Raw genomic sequence first — 24626 nt, forward strand, 5'->3', positions numbered from 1 at the left:
GGGAAGCTGAGAAGCAGGACCCAAGAAATACAATAATTAAATAATACAATGAAGACTTAAATTTCCAAGTTGATTCTTGGGTATCATTTATAAAAGTTAACAGGGCATATTTAATTTAGGAATTGGCTCACGTCCTTCTCCTTACAGCTGAAACCTCATAAATGAAATACACTGGACCAGTGCCCAGTGCGGAAATAAAAGTTATGAATAATGTTTCTATCTCAATCATTGTCAGTGCTTTAATATTCCTAATTACTTTAAAAAGCTAGATATTCAATATAGGAAAACTTTTTTTCTTTTTATCTCCACTTGTGAGATTAGTGCAATTTAATAACAGTCACTCTGTCGTCTTTATTCAGCATAAACTGACATTTCATCCTTCTACTCCTCGTTATTATAGGGGATGGAGGTTTATGACCAAGCAAGCAGCCACTCTGCTTCCCCATATTGGTCCTTCCAACACCTTGGAATTATCCACAGTAGCTTACGTGCCTGTTCGCCAGGCAAATCAGCATCACCTCACTTTCTTTATGGAGCAGAAAGAATTTAGTCCAGGCCTTAAAGAAATTAGGCTATGGGGTTGTAAGTCTGGAAAAGAATGAAAAGTCTCCCAACCCCACCCCAGGACAAGATCTGTCCCCTTCACAACTGTCAAAGTCATAAATCCCTCAGCAGCCATGAAGGGCGAGGCAGGGCAGGCAATAGGCTGAAGGATCTTGATGACCCTCCTTGCCGCTTCTGGGAATTTATCCTACGAAGAAATCGGGACAAATGGGCAAAGATATATGCCTGAGAAGAATTACTGCAGCATTTTTTTTCTTAAACACAGGGCCAGAGGCCCTTGCCCACAATCCAAAAATCCCTAAAAAGCCCGAAAGAAAAATGGTCTTAAAGCTCAGCACCAAATTCGTTTACATGCCAGATCTTCATGGAATGGATTTGTGGTTATGTATTGCTTTGATGACACTAGACAGAATTAGTCCTGTTCAGAATTATTACTGTGTCTCATACCAGGGGGCTGCCCAGATCCCACCGGGGGTATAGATGATGAAGAGTCATCACACACATTTCTAAACTCTGACAAAAATTGAAATTCTGAAATCAACAAGCCCCAAGGACCCCGAACACAGAATGGTGGGGCCTCCAAAAGGGAAAACCCCTAAAACAATTTAAAAGCCCATCAACAAGAGACTGGTCAAATACCTCCGATAATCCACAGAAGAAAACTCTATAAAGGTCTTTAAAAATTTAAAGGGAGATTCATGTTTATTGACAAAGAAATCAGTGCGTGACATAAAGTTAAATTTAAAAAGCACGTTACAGAACAGCACGTAGACATGATCTAATTCATCAAAGTTGCACCCAGACGTAGCTCTCAGGGCAAATATGCAGAGAAAGGACAGGGAGGGCAACCACCCAAATGCGTGTGTGTGTGTGTGTGTCTAAACTTTTTGTGGGATTCTGGTGCCCTTTGGAGTTTCTTTCTAACACGAACAGGTATGATTTTTAGAATCAGGAAAAAAAAAAAAAAAAACAAGAATGACGCTTTCAGTTAAATAAAAATCCAAGCTTCCCTGCCAGGGGACCATATGTAGAGACATGTCCGTGGGCAGCTCCCATTCAGAAATCTCCAGAGGTACACAGTGCACTGAGCAGGAAGCCCCCCACAACATGGGCACGGGCCCCCAAAGACCTGAAGGCCCACTCAGGAAGACAGGCATCCAGCGACACCCTAACAAGCAGGCTCAAATTGTTTGGACTGCCCCTGGTCACAGTTGGTGTCCCATGGCTGATGCATCTAACATCAGAACAGGATCTCAGGGCCACATCTTCCAAGCAGATCCTGCCTTCTCCTGTGAGCAACACAGCTTTCTCATCCAAGACCTAGCTTAACCTTAGGCTGTATCAACACGGGTTAAGCATCTAGAGGAAGGACATGATCATGAAGAGTTCAGGTTTGGGAATCCGGTGTTTGCTTGGTGGATAGTCCCAGGTTCACCATTTACTAGCTGTGTGTTTGTGCAAAGTTTGTTGGTCTTTGTGTGCCTCAGTGTTCTCATCTGTAAACAGGGCTAATAATAATTCCTATTCCATAGGGTCATTGTGGAGATTAAGTGAGGAGGGAACGGGAGTGCCTAGTGCATGGTAAAACTCAATAACGTCACCTACTTTTATTATTATTTTTCCATACCAGCCTACAATTTTGTGGTCAGACCTAGGAATGTTAATTTAAGAGGAATAAAGACCACAGCCAATGGAGAGGAACCAGACAGGGAAAGTAGATCAGACCACGTCAGAGAAGAAACAAAGCAGCTTAGAGAATAAAAACTTGGGGAAGGAAGTAATCACTGTCTTCTAATACCCAAAGGGCTGAGCCATGGAAGGGGACTCTGGTTTCTGCGATGCAACCACAGTGGTTATTATCAACTACGCTTTGATCAACATCTTCCCATAGCCAGTCCGTGGCCTTGTCCACTGAACTTGGGAGAAATTCCAGACATGGCGAGGAGAGTCATGGCAATCCATCATCCTTCTCTGGACTCTACCATGAGTGAGAACCAACTGGTAAAAGCTTGAGACAGATTTCCAGTTAACAGAAGGAGAAGCTTTCCAACAATCAGGACAAACTTTCACAGGAGGCAGTGAGCTCCTTGTGAATGGAGGGACTCAAGCAGAAGTTGGAAGGCTCTTGGTGACATCTAAGCTTTCAGGGCTCTGAATGATCTTGAAAGTGAGAGTCTATGAATTCCTTTTATTCAGTGCTGGCTCTGGCAGAGGATCGGAACCCATCTCTTGGGACTTCCTATGGGTTCAAGAGTCCATGCCTTTGAATCGACTTAGGGGTGCTGGCGTTTTAGCCCATGAAAATGGATTTCACCGGGGAAAGAGCTCACTACCAAGTCATCAGACTTGGAATCAGGGATGGGGGAATTAGGGAGTCCCATGTTGTCCTGGTAACTAGCAAGGCCATTTCCCTATCTGTTTGGTAAACTCACTCGAGGGGCAAGATTTACTCTCAACTACTCTAAACACTCCAGCTCAATCGAGGGCCTTCTTCATTGAATTTCTTTCACCAGAAGGGAAACCCTGAAAGACACAGACCATGTTGGAAAGACCCTCCAGGGACCACCCCAGGCCTGGCCCAGTCCAGCATAGATGGAGCACTGAACACACCTGTAACCGATCGGTGGCTAATACGCACTCAGGGTCCCCAAGACTCAAGCTGTCTTTCTAACCTCCAACAGGCCACCCTTGACATTATAATCCCAGCAGGCAGCAAGCAGACCTGTCCCTGCAGGACTCCCCTAGTCCAAGCTAGTTCTCCATCAAGGACTCGTGGTGGGCGAAGTTACAGAACACAAAACATGGACAAGGAAGGGAAACAAGCTCGTGAACATTCTAGCCCACATGTTTCCTGGAGTCCACAGAAAGATAGGTGCAACACATTCCTTTACTTCCCATGTCTCTCAAGTGTATTTTTTGCTGTGTGGAGGGATTCCTAGCCCCGCAGCTCAGCGTAGCCTACCTCCAAGCAGTGAGACAGGTGGGAGGCGGAGGTCCCCTGAGGTCCCAGTGCACTGAAGAGTTTACTGAGTCCCCCAAACAGACCCCAGACTCCCCGAGCCACGATAATTGCCCAGGCTCAAAACAAAATCACATCCAGTATCCTTGCTGGGGGGTATGTTCTCATGTGCTGGGTAGACAGGCGGGGGGCGGGGGCTCCGGTCAAAGCCCTTGGGAAAAAGGACCATAACCAGATGTTTCCAACCCAGCGGAGACAGCGGAAAAGGGCAAGAGCACCACACTGGGCCAACGTAGACCCACCATTCCCCTCTTCAATTTTCATGACCATTACGGTTACATTGGGACAGGGAAGAGGGTGGTGGCTCCCAAAGATAGGTAAACACAAAGGGGTAGACCCCAATGGATCGGCTGAGATAGGTTATCTACTCAAGTCACAATAAAAAAGATGCTCTACCCCAGCCCAAAGCAGGAAGAAAACTGGGTTTCAGCATTAATCAAAGCCTGTTTGAAAATCCTAGGAGACCATAATGTTGACCAACCACTGACTGCGAAATGTACCAATGGAAAGAGGGTCATCTGGGAGCATTTAGGGGAAATGAGCCAGAAGAGCAAGAGTTGTCTTCAGCTGGGTTCTTGGCAGAGAATTCCCTGAGCAGCTGCTGGGTGCCCCCCACCCTCTTGGAGGCCAGCCCCATGGCAGACACGATGCCCCCTGCTGCTGCGGGAGGCAGCAGTCTCTGGCCCTGTCTGTCAGTCCCAAGAGCATCTCAATTTCACTTCACCCCTTAACAGACCATATCTAGAAGCGCTTCACTGAGTCAGAGCTGTACAAATTCTCCACAGTTCCCAACAAATGCAACACATGATGATCCTCCAGACCCCCACCAACCATTGCCACCCATGCCGCTGGAGACCTCCACCCAAGTACACCACATAAATGCAGGGCTGCCTCTTCCCTGACATCCATACTCCTCTGGGCTGCCCCAGGCCAACACAAAGAATTCAGCATGCACATGGTACACCCTCCCCTCAGGCCACAGCCAAGGGACCTCCTGGGCCCCAAAGACCCCAGACTCACCGCTGGAACAGTCAGGCCCTCCCCAGCCGGGTTCACAGTGGCAGGTGTCCGGGGAAACACAGCGGCCATGTACACACTCCTCTGTACACAGGGCTGCAGGGGGCCAGGAGAAAGGGAAGAAGCACAGGAACAGACAGTGAAAACCAACCATCTGGTCAAAGAGCATAAACCACTTCGTAATGATCCCCTGGGGCCCCAGGGATGTTCAGAATGCATCACTGGCTTTGGGGAAAATCAAGCTACTCCTGACCCGCGTCATTTAATTAACTCTGAAATGGATCCAACAAGAGTGTGCTTCACTCCAGCCTCATTTCCTAAAAGGAAACCCAAGCCCGAGAAAGGGCAGTCTTAGCTTTTCAAGAACATTCTCTCCAAGATTCAACACTTGGAGACCTTCCCCAAACCCCGGCCCCAAACCCACACTCCTGCTCTCTTTCCCATGAGCTCAGGAAGTGTGTCATGTCCACCTTTTGCTTTTCCCCAGTTTCTTTCTACAAAGGCCCCCAAATTTATCAGGTTGCCTGTAAAGAACAGTTCCTCTCGTGCTTCCTCCACCTTCCTGCCCTCCTCCCCAAATGCCCCTATTTTGGGGCTTTCAAATGTCAGCAAATCTGCAAAGTACACAAACGCTGAGGAAAAAGCAACAGCTAATTATAAGAAAGTAATTAAGAGAGACATCTACGATGATGATAATTGTAATTAGAAAGTGCCTGGCAATTTCTTATCACGCAGTCAAATGATGCAGCCTCCTCAGCCGGGAGGCAGCAAGAGCAAACTTTCCATCTACTTCCTCCAGTGCCGAGAAGGCTTATTGGCAGCAGTTTGAGAAAGGGGGATTATTTCTCTCTTCCTTTGACATCTGCACGTTCTCAAGGTCGTCCTTTGCTCCTGAGAGATCTGCCCCACCATCTAATCCATCAGTGAAGGATTACAGAAAACCCCCATTTTGCCACCCAGGCCAATTTTGTAAGCTCGGGAAATCAGCAGCTCCCATCGACCCTGTCAATTTCTTAGACGGGATCTGGATGAAGCGCTTTTTTTCTGACAAGCAATGAGAGACCTTCTCTCCGCCTGGAACTGGCCTGGGCTACGGGAAACAGGTGGCTCCCAGTGCTGAGTCCTGAGGGGCAACCAGTGACCTCCAAATACCCACTCTACTGCCATGTCCATTACCTGGCCTGAATGCCCACTGAGAGGCCACAGTCAGGTTAGACAACAAAGTCCATTTTATGGTTGGTGTGATGCTGATGCTGAAGCCGTTGCCTTCGCTTTGCCCAAGCCCCCGTGCAAAGGCATCCAGGAGAGCCATTTCAGATGCCCCACTGGTAAGTGGTTGGGAGTCAGCCTGGCCTCAGGTTGGGGGATCTATTGGGGGAAGGCCCTAGCACCCGTGTCCCCAGAGTGCTCTCAGGGAAGGTTCTGGTCTGTGAAGTTTTCCACTGCCTTGGAGGTCCGGGGAATGGCGGGGGCCTATCAGCTAACCTATTTCTTGCTGGGGAACTGGGTTGGCCTCTGGCTCCAGTGACCAGCTCCACTTAGAGCCACAGTGAGCTGCTGGTAAGACCTTGTCTGACCACTCCTGCTTCCCAGGCTCTCCCTGCTCCACTGGACGTTCCAAACAAACTCAAATGGGTCAGTGTGCCCAGGACACACTGGACACCAGATGTCTATCCCCGGGCTCCCTATCAGAGGCCAGCACCTCAGCCTGGCCATCTCCAAGCCTTGGCTGCTTCTCTCCCTTATCTGCACCCCCACGGGCTGAGTTCCCCATGTGCTCCCCGGCTAGGTCCCTCCCATCCGCTTGTCAGAGTAGCTCAAGACACCCCTGCTGCTATCTGATGGCACAGAGAGACCTCTTGAGCCCTGGGGGCTCTGTTGGAGAATGGTGAGGTAGACAGTGAACAATGAACCTGCTAGCTATCAGGGCTGGAAGAGAACTCAGAGAAAACCATGTCCAACCCCTTCATTTTATGCATGGAAAAACGGAGGCCCAAGTGTTTGTGATGTCGTGGACAGTGTGTGGTCTCTTGGCCAAGAAGGAGGGAGCTTGGAGATGAGCCTCCTGAAGGAAAAGGGAGGGGAGAGATGTCCAAGACCACAGATCTTCTGCTCTCACCCAACTGGATGCCTTCTCCTGCCCCGACAAGTCAGGGGCTGGGAGAGCCAGCCCAGGGGGACAGCACAGAGACTGCTGGTGACCCCCCAGGAGGGTAAGAGCAGAAGGCAGAAAGCAGAGAAGCTGTTTTAACACACTGGATGTCCTGCAGGGGGCTCAGAGCAGCTCAAGGGAGGAGGGAGGAAGGATGAAGGACCCTGCCAACCCTTGCCTCTCCCTGGTCCTTCTCACCCTAGGGACCTGCCCATAGGCCTATCTCCTGCACCCCTGGAGGGGCAGGGCCTTCGGGTACTCTGGAGAAGCTCCGCACCATCTTTTCCCTTGGTCTCTGCCCCAAACCAGGGTCCCCTAGGACAATCTGTCAAGCAGCTCCCTGCAGGTCAACTCTGTTGTATCCAGCATGCTGACTCCCAGTGACCGATGTGTGGAGACGAGCTGTCCCACAAACCCTGGGCCTGGCTCTGGGGATGATGTTGCTCTCCCCACGGTCCCTCCAGACCTTGTTATCTGCCCTCCCCCCCATCGCCCTGGGATTATGCCTGGTCTATTTGCTTGTCAAAACCTCAATCCATTCATATTTTATAGGTGTTGTTTAGGCAGTGTTGTTTGAAGCATGAAATATTGATAGCAAACATCCAAGGCTCCAATGGCCGGATTTGGCAACTGGGCCACCACATGCTTATACTCCTGGTGCTATGAGGAAATTCTCCCGAGGAGGCATGGAGGAGAGACCCACACCCCTCCCTGGGGCTGGGGTTCCTGATTCCTAAGCCAGACCCTGCACTAGCCCAACAGTGGGTAGTCCCTCTGCAGGGACAGAGCAGCCCTCCTAAACTGTACAGGCCTCCTAAGTTCTTTCTGACGCCAACCCCACAAAAGGGGCTGAGTTAGGGTTCTGCCACCCCAGCCCCTCTCTTCCCCGACTCCTGTAACTCTCAACAGGGGCATTTTGTTGAGTCCCTCTTCCCACTGCTGTCCCCCCATTTGCTGTTGGGGACAGGGAATCAGAAGCTGCCTCTGACACCACACCACGTGACTGAGGGCCAGCCACCTCCCCTCTCCCAGACCCACTAAGAAAGTCAAACCTCTGCTCTCTCAGCTTCCCACCACCGACCTGCCTGCCTCAGTCCCGCTTCCAACATCTGGGAGCTGGAGGCGTCTTTCATGAGAAGCAGCACAGCAAAGACTATACCAGAAAGCTGGGTCTGGACCAAGGGATGCCACTTAGTAGCTCTAGACCTCGGGCAAGTTCACACCATCTCCGTGTCAGTCCCCATCTGTTCAGTGGGGGACAGTGATAGGACGGGCCTATCACTGGGGACACTCAAGCCAAACACAGAGAATTGACAAATGCTATAGGGGAGGGGTTGGCAGGCAAACCGGCTCTTTTTTTTTTTTAAGATTTTATTTATTTATTTGACAGAGAACACAAGTAGGCAGAGAGGCAGGCAGAGAGAGAGAGGAGGAAGCAGGCTCCCTGCTGAGCCAAGAGCCCGATTCCGGACTCGATCCCAGGACCCTGAGATCATGACCTGAGCTGAAGGCAGCAGCTTAACCCACTGAGCCACCCAGGCACCCAGAAAACCGGCTCTAGAGCCAAACCCCACCAGCTGCCTGCGTCGGCAAATAAAGGTCTGTGGGGAGGGGGCCCTTCTGCTCTAGGGATTCCTGGTCTGGCGGGAAATCAGACTATGGGACTTCAAAGGTCCCTCCTCCCCTTCTATTCTTCTATCATTTCCTCACTCCCAGGTATGATCCAAAGATGAAACAAAACCCCAGATGTGCTGAGGAAACACCCGTTGATACCCAGCCTCCTTTCTAAAGCAGTACTCTGCATTCATGCAAAGCCACAAGGGGCCATCAAGCTGGGACGCGTTCCCTGCAGCAGCCACAAATGCTCAGCTGGCCCTTTATTTTAGTCTTTCTGTCCTCCGGGGCCTGGGGACAAGGACTACGGGGGATTTAGTGACCCCTCCTGTGGCAGCCGGTGGTCTTGCTCAGGTAGACACTAGTCACAGCGGTGAGAAAAAGCCAAGTGATGAGTCCTTTCTCTTTGCTGGGCATTGGCTTCTTGTGGCGCCCTTTCACCCTTGAGGCAGGCACAATTACTCTCTTTATGGCTGGGAATCAACGCAGAAAGGCCTAAAGAACCCGTGCAAATGCCCAGAGCTATGTGCGAGATCAGTATTTCTCAACCTTGTTTTCACCATCAACCCCTCAATCTCTGGAAACTACTTCAGACATTTTTTCTTAATCACTCCTCCCAGGAAATTTTGACACCACAGGTATACACAGAATATTTACACAGACATACAGTGTATTTCTACTTCCTGTACAAACAGTTCAAGAATGAATTCTCTCCCCCTGAGAATGCAGAGTCGCCATCTGGCCCTCCGGACCCTTCTGCGTCCGGAGAAGCAGACCTCCATGGACTGCGTTAATGGGCTTCCTTGCCCTCTGACTTCTGGATGGGTTTGGCCAATGGGAAATACCAGCAGAAGCCGGGAGGGCAAGGGGTTGGCAGTAGTGGTGGTCTTCTGCCCTACAGCTCAGGTGTCGGCAGGGGGGTGGGGGAGACCCTTCTTCCAGCCCAAGCGTGGAGTGGCCCTCCTTGCTTACTAGCCCCAAATCCTATACCATTTCCTATGGGTTGCCTTATCCCCTCCCCTGCCTTTAGAAATACAATCCCTGCCCCCTGAAAATAGAGCATTCCTAAGAAACCTTTCATGAGCCACAATGGCATGAGGCAAAAAAGCAATTACCATTAATTTATATGAAAAAATTTTGACCCAAAAAATCACCTCTTGGGCTTTTCTGATACCTTATGCCACCTCTTGCCAACAGACACACAAAATGAAATTGAGATAAAGCACAGATGCTCAGACACAATTCAAAGCTATGCAGGCGTGCCGCTGAGATGCTAAATGGAGTTCCTGCGGAAGGCGCTTGGGGCACCACTCGGACTCCTCGGGGTGCACGCTGACTTTATAACTACTTGCCACAAAACCAACACTGAGCACTATTTTCACTCTCACCATTTTTCATAAAAGTAAAACTCCTCTCTGGATTTCTTTCCGTTAGCAAAAACAGGTCCTAAGGTAAAAGTGTCTGGTGAAAGGAAAACAGCATAAGGGGAACTTTTGATAAGCGGGGGATGCCTCAATCATTCAAGCAAACTCTCCCCCGGGGGATCATGTCTTCTGTTCCTCGCCAGGACCCTAACTGACCCAGGGGCTGAGACAAGGCTTAAGCCCACAACTTTGTGATGCTAACAGGCTCCTCCCCACGTGTCACCACCCCCCACCCTGACCCCCAGTTGCGATAAGGGAGTTCCAGCACCAGATCAGTCATGGGTTTGCCAACCCTGCTCCCTCCTCTGGGTCTCAGTTTCTCTGTCAGTGAAATGGAGGGGTTGAAGGACATGATCCAAATGTTCCTTCCAGCTCTGGGAGTCTTGGGCACCACTGCAGTAGCGACCGGCTTCTGGGCTTACTGATTTATATACCAAGGTGGAGAAGAAGCCATTCCACAGATGCGCAGGAATCGAGCGTGCCACATGTGTTCTGAGATATAGGTGTGAGCCTAGAGCAGCAGTTCTGGGCCAGGGATGAGCCCTGATAAGCAGCCCAAGACCCAACACAGGCATTTTGGCATTAAGTTAAGGGGTCTAGGTCAGACTTGGGGTCTCCTCCACAAGAAAACCGCCAAGACAGCACTGGCCCTCCCCTGACCAAGGCGCCCTGTCTGCTGTCCCTCTCTCACAGTGAGCCCTCTGCATCCATTCTAACTCCTATTAGCATTCCACCCAAGATGACCCAGAAGTCCCTGAGGCATTCATGGTAATATTTTGCCTGGCGGTTTTGAAATGGTCTTACTAGTTAATGGAACTATAAAAATTACTTACGTGAAAAGGTCAAGATAAATAAAGACAACTTCCATGCTCCCCAGCCAACGAGGCTGATGCCCAGCTAAGACGAAAGAAGACTAGGGAGACAGGGAAAGGAGGTGGTGGCCTCCCAGAATTCTGCAGCATATGGCTTCTCCAGCTTCCCCAACCCAGTGTCCCTGGTGCCCCCAGGCACATTGATCAGTCCTCCATTAGCATTCTTGGCAGGAGCCACAGATCCGGCTGTCATCTGATTCTGCTTGAAAATAAAACAACCTACATCCAAGTGGGTCCAAGTGCCAATTCCAAAGTGACACACTTAGCGTGAGTGATTCTGCCACACCCAAGGTCATGTAGCATGTGGCGGAGGTTGGGGAGGGGGGACAGGTGCTCAGTCGGGGAGTCACAGAACAATTCGTCAGATGTGGATTACTCATTCCTTTACAACTACCACCCCCGAGTCCGCTGCATGGCCACGAAGGGCCAAAACAGCTGGCCCTCCCTCTCAGCACATCTTGAGCTGGCTTTGAATTGCTGTGGACACATCTGGCTCCAGGACATAAACAGTCAATCAGAACAAAAGAAAGGAAGAGCTTCACCTGCAGAGCTGATGAGACGGAAGGACGCTGGGAGCCAAGAGCTCTTCTTATCTAGAGCCTATAGGCCTGTAGGTCCCCCTTCTTCCCGCTGGTAGGGGGAGGGATGGGCACCAAGAAGGCTCACACAAGACCGGGACAGGTAACCAGGGGTTTGCTGCCCCCATCCAATCTGCCAAGCTGGCCCATGGCCACTCATCTTCATCTGGTAGTGCCTTTTCTGAGTTTTATTCTTTGACAGCTAAAAGCCTGGGTCCCTGTTCCAGTACTTATTAGCTGCATGTCTGTAAGCAACAAAACTTGTCCTCAGTTTCCCCATCTGTAAAATTGCAGTTATTGCAAAGAATAAACAAGTTGATTCATGCGAAGCACCTAGAAGCAGAGGTCCGTTATAATTGTTGCTGGTTGTTTTTGTTTTTATGCTGCTGTTATTAACACTCCTCTTCCCAGGGCTGCCTGCAGGAGCTGGGATGCCACAGCTCCAAAGCATTCTGAGGTTCATTTCCCGCTCAAAGGATGAGAGAAAGGCCAGGAGGAGACCTGCAGAGGCTTCTTCATTCGCTGAGGCAGGGAGGGAGATGTAGCACTGGGAAGCCTGGAAGCGTGGACACTAGGTCCAGGCATGTGGAGGACCCATGGTCCAGGCTTAGCTCACTGGTGAATTAGAATTGTAATTTCAGAGAAGAAAAGCCGGGAACAAAAGGAGGCCACAGTCTGGCTGCCAGGCCCTTTCTCTCCTGAAAGACTGTTGGTCATACTTCCAGGGGGGAATGTGAACTTGGGTGAGGCCAAGAGTTCTCCCTGTTCCTGGGCCCTCTCTGCGCATTCATGCGAGCACCCACGCACACATGCATTCACTTGACAAGTGTTTAGCCAGCACGTGCTGTGTGCTGGGCCCCCTGGGTGGGGATTACACAGAGGAGTCCAAAATGCAAAAATGGCCAGTCCCTGCCACTACCTGGAGTTCCAGGCAGTGAATATTCTTCCTGCCTGCTCTTAAACCCTTGGGAGGCAGGGTGGCCTCTCAGGGAGTTGTTAACAGAAGGACTGCACTCGAATTCCCACAGGGGCTAAGACTGGGAAGAGAGCAGAGAATGGACTTGGCAGCCACGGTGTCTGGATTCAAAATCTGTTTCTGCCACTTCCCGGTTGTGACCTTGAGTAAGTTACTTTAGTTCTCTGGGCCTCAGTTTTCTCATCCTTGAAATGGGGACAGTGGTCCTCTACCTTAAATTTGGTTGCAAAGTCAAACCATCAAATACAAGTAAACTGCTTAGAACACTGCCTGGCACCTAGGGACCAAGCAATTATTTTTTTTGAGGTCGTCTATCCCATGCCCCTACTGCTGAGTGGTCACTGATTCCAGAAGCATTTATTAAGCACCTATCCTGTGCTAGACACTGCGCTAGGTGCTGGGAATGCCATCGGCCAGTCAGCCACAGTCCCCGCTTTCACAGAGCGATACTGGGAGAGGCCGGCAACAGCTGAGTGCATGGACAAGCAGGGAGGTAGGTGGCCGAGTACGGGGGCGGGGGGTGGTTGGGGAGGATAGGCGAGCAAGTGGGCCAGGAAGCAAGGGCATTAAAACGTCCCTGCTGCTGGGGTGCTGGGGTGGCACAGTCAGTTGAGCCTCGGACTATTGGTTTGGGCTCAGGTCATGATCTCAGGGTCATGAGAGGGAGCCTTGCGTTGGGCTCCCCACTTAGCGCAGGGCCTGCTTGTGACTCTCCCTCCCTCTCCCTCTGCCCCCCATGAAATAACTAAATTAAAACAAAAATAAAAGGTGTTTGGTGCTGAAATCACAGCCAGTTCAGAGCGCAGGATGGGCTATAAGAGAAGGAAGGCAACTCTGTCTGCTGGACAGGGGAATGGCTTCACAGAGAAGGGGATGTTTGACTTGACCTTCATTCCTAATGCATTTCTAAAGCACCTACCATGTGCCAGGTACAGTATCAGCCTTCCCCTCTCCCACAGACTGGAATTTTGCTTCTTAGGGTTTTCTGCTAGAAGGAAACTTCCTTTACCTTCCTCCTTCCCCCTCTCACCTGTCCAGCCACGGCACTCCCTCCTGCCCTCTCCTCCTCGGCACATAGAACTTCTGGCTGTGAATGAGTCTCAACTTTCCCCACCCTGGGCCTCCACAGAGCCTGGAACTCCATCTGCAACTCAGCTCTCCAGCTCCCTTACCACTTCTGCTTACCCTTCACATAACTTGGATGCCACTTCCTGTAGGAAGCTTTCCCTGACCGCACTGTCCATCTCCCTACCCTCAGGCTCGGTTGGTTCCCTCCCTGCTCCTAAGCATGTGGCTTGCCCTATAGGGTACAGAACAGACTACTCTATGCCACTTATCTATCTCCCATAAACTTCACGAAGCAAAGAATGGGCATCTGTTGTTCATTGTATGTCCCTTACCTACCATAGTGCCTGGCCTGTGATAGGTGCTCAAAAAATAAAGCTGAATGAATATGTGTCTGGGTCTACAAAGGCTCTCGCTCCTTTCCCTTCATTCTGAGCCCACCAGTCGCCAATGTGGGCCACACCAGTCCACCTGGGTCAAATACGTAACTCCGCTCAGAGACATCTCCTGGTGTCAGAGTAAAATCCTCTTTAGAAAAATTCCAATAATACTCCAGCTAATAGACAAGAACCGCACAGCCAAACCCAACAAGAAGGATTTCAGTCTGGGGTTTGGGCCTCCCACTTCTAGCCTGGAGCTCAAAGGGGGCATCAATTATCAAACACCAGTGTCAGATCAGCAGACTCTGCTGGGCACCTTTCTTGCATCTCTACCAATCATTCCAAGACATGAGCCTGCCTCTCGAGGCTTGCCTCAACATGGCTTAACTATTAATAATGGTTTATCAATTAAAATTGCCAACTTGTCAGGATGTCCCTAAGGGGTCTCCATGTAGAGCAACCATGTCCAACCAGTGGGCCAGACAAAAGCCCCAGTGTTGCAGTCAATTTCCTTAATCCATCCCCCGGGCCCCGGAGCTGCCGGTGGGCATGCCTGGTACACTGGGCCCTCCTCGCTTTGTAAGGATTTTCCTGGCTGAGCTGTTCAAACCACCAATGCCGCATTCCTGCGAGGAGCAACAGCTTTTCAACTTGTTAATGATGTGGGAGCATACGGCCTGAGTCAGCAACCCCCAGCACACAACCCAAGAAAATCTTTTTCTGGGTCTTTTTTTTTGCCATTTGACAGATGCCAGGCTTTCTCTAGAAAGACACATTCCAACTGATTGATTTTTTTTTTCTTTGGGAAATTGATCCTCATCACCTACAAGGAAAGCAAAACATGAAGCTTGTCGAGTATTTTTTTTTTTTTTTAGTGCTTTGATTTAAAAACCAGTCCCCTGGTTCTGTCTTGCAACTTGCCTTTCCTGAAGGAGCTAGCCCCTTCTCCTGGCCACACATGACAGAGGCCCAAAGGAGGGGGCCCTGGGAAGCTGGGAAGAGGGATGGCAGAGAGACCCCAGGCAGAGGGACGTGATTAAGCACATGGGCTGAATTCAGCTTGGACAAACTTGGGTTCGAGTCCTGTCTTCCACTCAGCTAGTTCTGTGCTCTTGAGTCAAGTGAAATGGCCTAACACTGCAAAGCCCTGGGTTCTTTATCTGTGAAACAGGGCCAACAGCATTGCCTAAATAAAGGGTGCTGTGGGCAGGGGGCTAGCTAAAATAACTGAGCGGTTGACAGGGGGTTTCAGTGAGGGCCCCGTAAGTCCCAACTCTTACTATCATAATTGGTTTGAGAGGAGGCTGCCCACACAGGACACCAGGAAGTGCTGAACTCAGGGACTTCGGCAGACACTCAGAATCACAGCGTCTCAGAGCAGAAGGGGCCCAGTAATTAGAGTCTCCACTTCTACCACATCGCCTAGAGCTTAGAGCCCCTCTCCCACATCCTGTGCCAAACCAATCCTCTACTAGCCAGGAAAGCAGTCACTCTGCCCCAAACTCATTCAATTGCATCCACACCCTCAGGTGAGAAAGGCTCTCTTCAACCTCCGGGCCTTTGCACATGCTGTATTTCTTCCTGGAGCCACTCCTCCCCTTCCTCTTTGCCTGGCTCTCCTTTAAAGGTGCCTACTTTAGGAAACCATCCCTAGCCACCCTTGATAGATGAGGTGCTCCCAATACATGCTCCCCTAGCACCTGCCTTTCTTCATCAAAGCACAGGTCACATGCCCCTGTCTGTTTTGTTGACTATGTCCTGCACTGGCCCAGGAGTTTCTGAAAGCAAGTCCTCAGGGCCCAGCACGGGGCAGAAGCTCAATATATACCTGATGAAACTACCACTGAACGAATCAATGAAGCCCCTTCCATTTAGGAACAGCTCTGATCACTAGAAAGCTTTTTGCTTCACTGAGCTGAGACCTGCCTCCTCAGAGCTTGCCCAACTGCCGTCTTGCCCTTTCCTGTCCCCCAACCCACGTCTCCTCCTGATTCCACATAACAAGCCTTCGGGGAGCTTTTCTCTATTGGAAAGGAAACAGAAGCAGATTGGAAACAGAGTAAAAGGACCCCACAGCTTCTGGGAGGCATATGGCTGGGACCGAAGGTGCTGCCCATGGAGAAGTGTCCTTCCTTCCGTCAAAGTTAGTCTTTTGTTCTGGTCTGCAGCCAGGCGGAGGTCACCGAGGAGCATGATGAGCCCCACCCAAAGTATATGAGCTGTCACTGCCCCACACCCCCAGCAGTGAGCAGCCCGCCATCCTGCTGGGTTTAAATCTCATTTCTATTGAGAAGCTAAATCAAGAGCTACTTAGCACCACTGATTTAGGGCTTTAATAAAAATAATGCAAAGTGAATAGGAAAGGCAGCCATGAAGGTCACCATCAGCAGCTGCCCCCCTCTGCACTCTTGCCTTCTCCGCCTGCCTCTTTGCCCAGCCCGAAGACCCCTAAATTCCCCGGCAGTCCCACAAAGGGGAGTTGGTGTTTTTATAAGTCAGTCCCCTTCACATTCATACCCTTTTACCGCCCAGGCTCTATTTGTTTCTCATTGGGCTATTTAGGAACTTCCCGCCACCTCAGAACCTCAACAGTTCTCTAAAAAGACCCTGGCCTGAGAGTCTAGAGTTTTCTGCCTGTGCCCCAGCTCCCCCGTGGGGACCACTCACAGCCTCTGCAGAAACACTGTGGGTGGTGAGGGGACGAGGCAGAGGCCCAAAGCCTGCACCACCTGAGGTCCCCTGATCGAGGATTTTGCAGTCCTCTCCCGCTCAGGTTCAGAGACCTTGATTTCCATCCACTCCGTCCCCCACCCCCGCCACCCACCGACCCAACCACCCCTGACCTTGGGCCAAGCCCAGAGTGTTTCCTTACATTCCAAATAACACTATTTGAACATTTAATGCTTTAGTAATTAGGGGGAAATGTTATTTTTAAATGACCTTTTTATTTTTAAAATCACTATGGCCATCCCTACAGCTTCCTGGTGGCAAAACCAGGCTTCAAGCAGAGGACTCTGCAGGCCCAGAACCAGCACTCCTCTCCCCGCTCTTCCGTACAGCCTCCCGAACAGACCCAAGCCTGCAGGCAGTAGGGTAAAGGAAAGATGTTGCCTATGGGCCAGGTGAGCAGGGAAGGCTTCCCAGAGGAGCAGAAAACCTCCCAGTTGGGAGGCATGAAGCAGTTTACCTGGGCAGATGGAGGTCTTGGAAGCCAGCCCTAACCAGCCTTCTCCTCAGGCTCCAGCTGCCAGAGCGGGGTCTACAGCCTCTCACTGCCCCAGGACAGGACTTGTCACCACTCTGGCCCTGGTGACTTGGGTGGAAGAAAGAAACACCCCATGACCCTCCCTGGATCACTCTGCAGGACACCCCTGCCCTTCACCTCATCCTCACTTCCCGCCCCCTCCCACTGCCCTGCCCTGCCCTGTCCTGCAATAGCTTTCAGCTGTGCAGAAAAACAGTGGAGTGGAGAACAGGCAGGGACTCTGTTCGCCCCTAAATATTTCACCCATGGGCCTGTCTCTGCATCTCTGGGAGAAAGCAACATCTCCACACCCTTGCACCTAAGAAAGTGACAAACACGAGAATCGTTTCCTGCAGCACTGGCCAGGAGAGCCAAACCTTGGAAATAACCAAAACGTCCATCCACAAGCAAAGGGGCAAAGAAAGGAGGGTACAGCCATGCACGGAATACTGTGCAGCCAAGAAAAAAGGAACCAGCCGCTCTTCCTGGACTGCGAACATCCACTAGAGCCAAAGGAAAAAGCAGTAAAGGTAGAGCAGGGTTTAGAAGATGCTGCCTTTGGTGGAAAAATGAACATGCACTGGACAAGAGTGCACACGTCTGTTTCCTCTACTGTGCACAAAACAGCACTAGGGAGATGGACAAAAACCAGTGACCATGGTCTCCTCTGGGAGGGGCACGTGGCAGAAAGGCTTTAAGAGGGCATCCCCTTTCTGGTGGTTGAATATCGAACTGGGTGAGGGTACTGTCTGCAGAGAAAATAAATATCACTTAAACTGTAAAAAATAAGGCACACTATGCAGAAGGCTTCTGTTAACATACAGAAGAATCCTCCGGGAGAGGAAACACAGCATCACATGCACTCGTCCCCAGGGAGGGTGCCAGCCACCACCATGGGCCGGAGGGGGTGGGACTTGGAACCCACGACAGTAAGTTTTGCAGAAGGTTTGAGTCATGGGGCCGAGCAATGCGTGCAGGTCGGTTCTCCTGCTGAATTAGGGCCTGGAAGTCACCTCTCCGACAATGACCATGGGGAACCATGTTGCCCCCAGCCTGGACAACAGCAAGTTCCCCAGGGCCCCTGCCGTGCCTGGGAAGGGGGTAGCGGGCAGCAAGGGCTGCCACCGGCCTCAGCACAACACTGTGAGACCCAATAAAATCCAATCGCCCAGATTCCCGAGGTGGTGGTTCCTCCTCTATCACGCAGAGAGCAGTATTGATTCTTTCAAATAAGACCCTGGTTCTCCCTCGTTCCCACTTTTATCAGCCGAATCGGCTGAGATGCCTGCCTTCTTGTCCCCTCCTCCGCCCTCCTTCCTCTTTGTGTTCTCTCCTGCTCTCCCACCCCTCTCCTTCCTCCCTCACCCTGCTGGCTCCACTTTCCTTCTTCGTTAGCTCAGCAATTCGGGGCCCTGCTCACAAGTTGCCTTCTTCCCTTCCTCTTCAGGGATGGTCTGCTGTCCACACCCAGTCTCTCTGGCCCTTGGTGGGGGGGGTGGGTTGGAGCAAAAGGAGGGAGGAGGCGGGGTGGGGAGCAGGGGCTGCACCCTGGCCCGGCTGGTCCTGTCCTTTGAGGTCCGCGCCCCCCACCCTAGGGGGTAGCAGGCAGCAAGGGGAAGGTTCCCACCCTAGTTGAACCTGCAGGAAGGAGGCTAATGGGCACCCTACCCAGCTGGTGGGCACCAGCTCTCAAGAGAAAGCTGCATTCCAGCAGAGTTGTGTGTTGAGAACACACGAGCATCTCGTTCCCCTCCTTCTCTGCATTCCCCACACTAGCACGAGCTCCCCCTTGGAATGCCGGACTGTCCTTCCCCTGTTGCTGCCCATCCACCTCTCTTCCCTTTTCTCTAGGGTTCAGGCCATGCCCTAGCCCTTGAGGCGTCTGGCCCTGAACCCCCACTGGCAGGGAGGTGGCACGCTCTACTCTGTATCACAGTTCTGGGGACACGATCTCAGACTCCTTCTAGGTCAGAACGGGTCTCCTTTATCTGCGCCCTGCTATCTCCCCCAACCCTGACCCATTATCTAGCAGAGTATACTGAGGAAGGCAATGTAGCAGATATTCGCAGAAACAAAGGAAAAAGGGCAGAAAGAAGAAATGGAAGAAAGAGAAAACGGATTTCGGCCTCTGACTTTTCCCAGCATGTAATAGTTTCTAAAGCCCAACAACGTTTGCCATTCCAACTGCTTTCACAACTCCCCTAAATTGGCCAGACAGGTCTGTTACCATACTCACTTTACAGATGGGGACAAAGAAGATCAAAGACATGAAGGTACTTGCCCAATGTCACCCACAGCAGAGATGGCGGGGAGCCTCCATCTCCCGGCTCCACCCCACCCCCGCGCCACCCCACCCCCACCCCAACCAGCCTCTCTTCACCTGGAGCGTTCCCTTGGCCTGTCTCCTGGAGGGCTGGCATGATTAAACATCACCTCTCATGGAGGGCTCACCTTGCAAGCTTAGCTATCAGCTGATCCTACCTGATCCTCCTTCCAGAACACAGACAAAGCCCAGAGCCTAGGTCACACTGTGGCCGGGGGATGCTTGCTGGAGGTTAAGAGTTGTAAGGCATGCCTTACTCAAGGCCTGGTGGCAAGGAGCTGTGTTGGGAAGGGGGCCAGGAGCCCCTGCCTCACATGGTGCGGCATGAGTCACATTGCTCCTGCTTCCCCTTGTGCCGGAGAACACAGGCTTCAAGAAACCAGAAAGCCTGAAGAGGCAGGGCACTTGTTTTCCCCTGGGGGCAGAAAAGTACAGGAAAAGTAACCACTCAGTCTTTGAACACATAAATAATGCTTCTACCCCCTGTCCCACAGCACCTACTTACAGAGGGCATGAACAGCACCCACTCGAGAAAACATTTTAGCAAAACAACAAGAGGCAAGATCAGGCCCAGAGTGGTGGTGTGTGGGTTGCCATGGAGTCTGACAAGCCTTCAGAAGGTGGTGATCAGGGCCGACACCCACGTGCTTCTGTGGCTCCCTGCACACGTGTGTGGACACACAGTCGCCAGCCCCTGCTCCCTGTTCCTCCAGGCCCCTGACAAAGGCCTCCCAGAAGGAGACCAGGTAAGTGCTTCTCTAGGCCCCAAATTTCTCATCTGGAGAAGGAGGAGGAGGAGGACACCTTCCTTGCTGCAAAATACACACGACAGCAAGGGCTCTGCAGAAAACATAAGGTGTGGAAGAATCGCTCAAGTGTGGACCCTAGAGCTGGGCTTCCTGTGTTCGAATTTCCATTCCACCACTTACTAGCTAGTTACTAGGGCAACTCACTTAACGGTTGGCTGCCTTGTTTCCCCTCATGTCTGCAAGAACAAGCAGCTGGCAGGCACCACAGGTAAAGGCGGCCTTGGCCTTGGCACAGGGAGAAACAAAGAGGGTGGAAGACAGCCTGAGGGCAGGTGTCCGTTACCAGAGCAACTCACGTCTTCCTAGCACGTTAACAGTGTGCCAAGACCCTTCTTTCCCACAAACTTGCTTTCCCACTCCCCGCCCTATTTGCAGCTCATAGCCAGGGCTCTCTGTCAGTGTCCACGGAGGAGGCCCCAAATGCCTCACAGGAGGCAGGGGACACCATAAATTCATGGAAGAGTCCTAGCCAGAACTGGATCCAGGAAAGTCTGCTTTAGCTGGGCACTGTGTACCAGAGAGCCCTGGAAAAGAAACATCTAGACAGGGAGCCAGAGGTGCAAGGGGCATTGCCCACCCCACAACAGGAGTCCTGTGCCCACAAAGGGAAGAGGGAAGCCCTGCCAGGCCACACAAGGCCTGCCTCTTCTCTTCCGCCCTCCACCAAGTTCTGGTTTCTTAGGTGCGTAAATCTCGACCCCACCTCATGGTCTTTACCACGCGGTTCACCCAGCCAAGAGCTCCTGCCCCAACCCCAGGCTTCACTCCTCAGCCTGAAGATCTCCATCCCAGCCCTTTTCCCTGATGTCCCCGTCCTCCCATGTGAAGGAGGGGTCTCTACTAGTGGCTCTCAGCATCCCATGTTCTTCCCCTTCGTGGCACCCACTGAAAATGGAATCCTCCATTTATCTGGGGAGCAACTGCTGAAAGCCTGTCTCTTTCTAAGCTATTAGCTTCCTGGGGTTAAACACAGCATCTCTTTTGTTGACCCCTGAACCTCTATCCCTGGCCCCAGCGTGGAGTGCAATAAGCACGCAATACACACTGCCTGAATAAAAAGTAAATGAACACATTATGTAGCCACTGGAGTAGGCACTCAACAAACGTGTGCCACAAATGACCCTTTTGTTGGAAAAGGTGTTGTAATTACTGCCATAAGGACACTACCAAAATAAACACTCTTCTTGTCCTGCCCCCATTCCAGGCCTCCATGGTATTAGATGTAAATAACACCTTGCATTTGTGCATAACAAAATACAACTCTAATTCCTGTTAGATGCCACACCTTAACCTTGCAAGGGAGGTAGGCCAATGCTGCTATCCTCATGACGGTGTCCAGGGGGGCTAAGTGATTTCCCTGGCTTCACAAAGAGCTTAATGGAAGTACGGAGAGCAAAGCAGGGCTGTCACTTCTGCTCTGATCAAGCCAGACCTGCAGCCCTTCTCACATTCAAGAGGAGAGTGGAGAAGTCTTCAAAGGATGCCTTGCTGTGTTGTGAGTTCCCTGAGTGAACGACCATTTTTGTTTTATTAATCCCTGTCTCTCCATCACAAAGCCCAAAGCATGGCCCATTAGAGGTACTTGAAAATAAATTGCTCAATCAAAAAATGTTTTACCTAGAAAAAGAACATGGGAAAAAGGGGGTAAAAGAGAGAGGAGACAGTTTCTTAAACATCTAAAAAGTTGTTATATGGAAGAAAGAGACTTGCTCTGGGACCAAATGAATACTTTTCTTCCACTGAAAGTAGTCCAATCCCACGTGGGCTTGCTGAGGAAAGAATGAGTTCTCGGTCAGCGAAGGTAATCAAACGGAGCCAGAACCACCATCTCTGGCCATAATAGCAGTGGGGTTTCCATGTTACACAGAACCCTGGGGCTCTATTTACATATTGAGAGTATGCATGATGAACCTGAGGCTCAGGCAGATTAGCAGCCAGCCATGTCCAGGATCAATGGTCTGCAGGGTTCCATGTAATTCCGAAAACACAACTCCCTGATCTCAGAATAGAAGGGAATCAGGATCCACCCTGTGTCCAGATTCACAGTCCCCAGCTCCAGGACATGAAGCCTGGGGTTCTGAGCTGGTGGGTCTCACAGCTTGGCTTCAAGCCTCAGCTACCCCATTTCATCGAAGATTAGAAAAACAAAACTCCTCCCTAGTGTGTGTTCCCAATGCCCACGGTCCCCTTGGTGCATCTCCCCCGCCTTCTACCACCGGAGCACAATCTCACTCACACACAACCCCTGAAAGTCCTCCCTGAGAACCATCTTGCAGGGGCCCCCACCCCCCCAGCACGAAGGCACCCTTGCATGTGGAGAACAAGGTGCAGCTTGACCCAAAGACAAAGGGGAAGGGAGACAGCCATCTCAGGACCGAGTGCCAGTTCCTGGCTGCCTCAGAAGGTCACTGGACGCAGCTGTCACCTGCAGGCCTCCCTCCTCAGTGGGTGTAACTAGAGGAGGACTCTCAAGTGACCTCCACACAAGGAAAAAGGAGGTGCATGACGGAGGAGGGGTTGGGGGAAGCTAAGCAGGAAGGTTCTCACTTCCGGCCTCCTTTGCTTTACTGATTGATGGCCATTGTCACACCAACATCAGAACAACAGGCCCAGTAGGCTTAGATTTGCTTGCCATTCCTGGGACCAGGTCTCATTGTCTCTGGGGAGGGGGAACCAGAAAGGTGGTCCCTAAAGGCTGGGATGAGCCCTTCTGCTGCCCGAGATCAGAGATCCATGAGTAAGCAACCCCCCCCCCCGCCCCGCCCACCGCTGACCCAGCCTCTTGGGGGAGAGGCAATTTTGATTTCCCCAAAGTCCCCTCCTGACAGACACTGAAATGGTCAACCTTCCAATTGCCCGTTAGCTCCAGAGAGACACCAAAATATTCAGACCCAAACCGTGCCTTGCAGGCCTTCCAGGCAACCTCCCCAAGTGGGGGGTTGAGGAGTCAAGAGAGGAGAACAGGAGACAAGGACATAATGCATGCAAAGCTCCCCAAGTTAAACAGCGGGGCAGCCAGAGCCTGCCCTGGGCCTCTGAAGAGAGCACAGTCTTCTGGCTGGGGAGACGGCGGGACCTTAAGCCCATGTCCCATCCCCACAGGCCAGAGAATGAGGGAAGCGGAGGGGACCACAGGCCATGCTCCCTCCCTGAGGGGATGCCTGGCAGGGCACCAGGGCAGTCAGAGAAAGGCTGACCCACTTAGATCAGCTGTGAGGTCTTGACTGTGGAATGTCAAGTTGGGGTATCCTCTTAAGAGGCAGGTGGGGATCAGGATAGGGACAGAGCTGGCTTCAGATCGAGTTTTAAAGGGGAGAGGGTGCTATTATCCTCCATCAAGGTCTCCTCTCCACTATTGCCCATACTAACCTCTCTCCATCCTGGGGAGCATGGAGGTTAATATATCCCCTCCTCAGGGAAAAGGGCTACATTGTAGCAGGAACCTTCTGGAGACCAGAAAATCACCCACGAAACTCTAACATGAAAAGTCCTGGCTCATCAGTGGGAGAGATACTGAGAAGCCACAAGACAGAGCAGTCTGCATGACGCCTTTGTCCTACGATGCACGCCCTCCACGAACACCAATTTGCTAGACCTGCCTCTGTCAAGGTCTGGGTCAGTCTCTAGGAAAGAGCCCTGGCTTTGGAGTCAGACGGACCCCAAGTTGGAGTCTTCTCTTCCCAGTCCCAGCTCAAGGACCTCTGGCCAGTTACTTGGCCTCTCGGCACTTCTGCTTCCTCCTCTGTGAACTGGGATGGCACAGCCCACCACAACCCTTGCCAGATCGGAGGAGCACCTGTCACGGGGCTGGCGTGCCATGGGCCCCACACGTGGCTCTCCTTCTGCCCCACTGGATAGGCTGCTCGTGCCAAAGAGAGCGCTATCATTTGGAATGAGAACACACCAGACTGTATTCATCATTCCAACCAGCTGGGGAGCTGGGGACAGGGGAGGGCCACTTTGGGGGAAGGATGGTAATGGTTCCAGCCAACCAGAATCCTCTCATCACCTTTCACTCTCCCAGAGGGAGCCTTCCCAGGTTGAGTTTTCTTCTGTGGGCAGGAGAGGCAGCTCTGGCCCTTTTTAACCTAGCACGGATCATAGAGCAGAGAAAATACAACAGCCCCACACCACTAAAAACTCTTCAACTAGATTTTCCCAGCCCTGCCAAAGAGGCGAGTGGCGGCCTCAGTTAAAGGAATGACATGGATATTTCCTGGAGGAAGTGGAAGACCCAGCTGTCCAGGGGAAGTGGTAGACATCCCAGGGGAGCCAGCCGGGTACAGGCCCAGGGACAGGCCCTGGCCAGGGCAGCGCAGCAAGGGGGCAGCTGCAGACTGGGGGTTACTGGGGATGGCTAGCCATGCAGTAGGCCCGCACGCTGAGCACGGGGACGATCCATCGCTCTCCATCGTCCCCCTGCTTGACTGCTGGGTTGGTGGGCTGCCGAGACATATGTGGGAGAATTACAAGTCTCATAATTCGCCCAGATGGTGGAAGCTCCCGAATGGTTCCTTCTCAGGGGACAGCTGTTCCACCGCTGGGCCATATGGCTCCCCTTGCTCTGCACCCTGCTCCGGGAAATGAAC

General features: G+C 51.7%; 1 protein-coding gene across 14 annotated transcripts in view; it reads right to left on the minus strand.

The window, feature by feature from the left end:
- The window catches only part of MEGF11 (multiple EGF like domains 11), a 341793-nt gene that overhangs the window by 172813 nt on the left and 144354 nt on the right, over positions 1-24626 (minus strand). For all 14 annotated transcript variants that reach the window (XM_059372309.1, XM_059372305.1, XM_059372312.1 and 11 more), the window contains exon 5: positions 4604-4696. In XM_059372309.1, coding sequence (XP_059228292.1) covers positions 4604-4696 — 93 coding nt within the window. The remainder of the gene's footprint in view (positions 1-4603; positions 4697-24626) is intronic.

Source organism: Mustela nigripes, chromosome 13 (assembly GCF_022355385.1).
Source record: "Mustela nigripes isolate SB6536 chromosome 13, MUSNIG.SB6536, whole genome shotgun sequence".
NCBI classification, from domain to species: Eukaryota; Metazoa; Chordata; class Mammalia; order Carnivora; family Mustelidae; genus Mustela; species Mustela nigripes.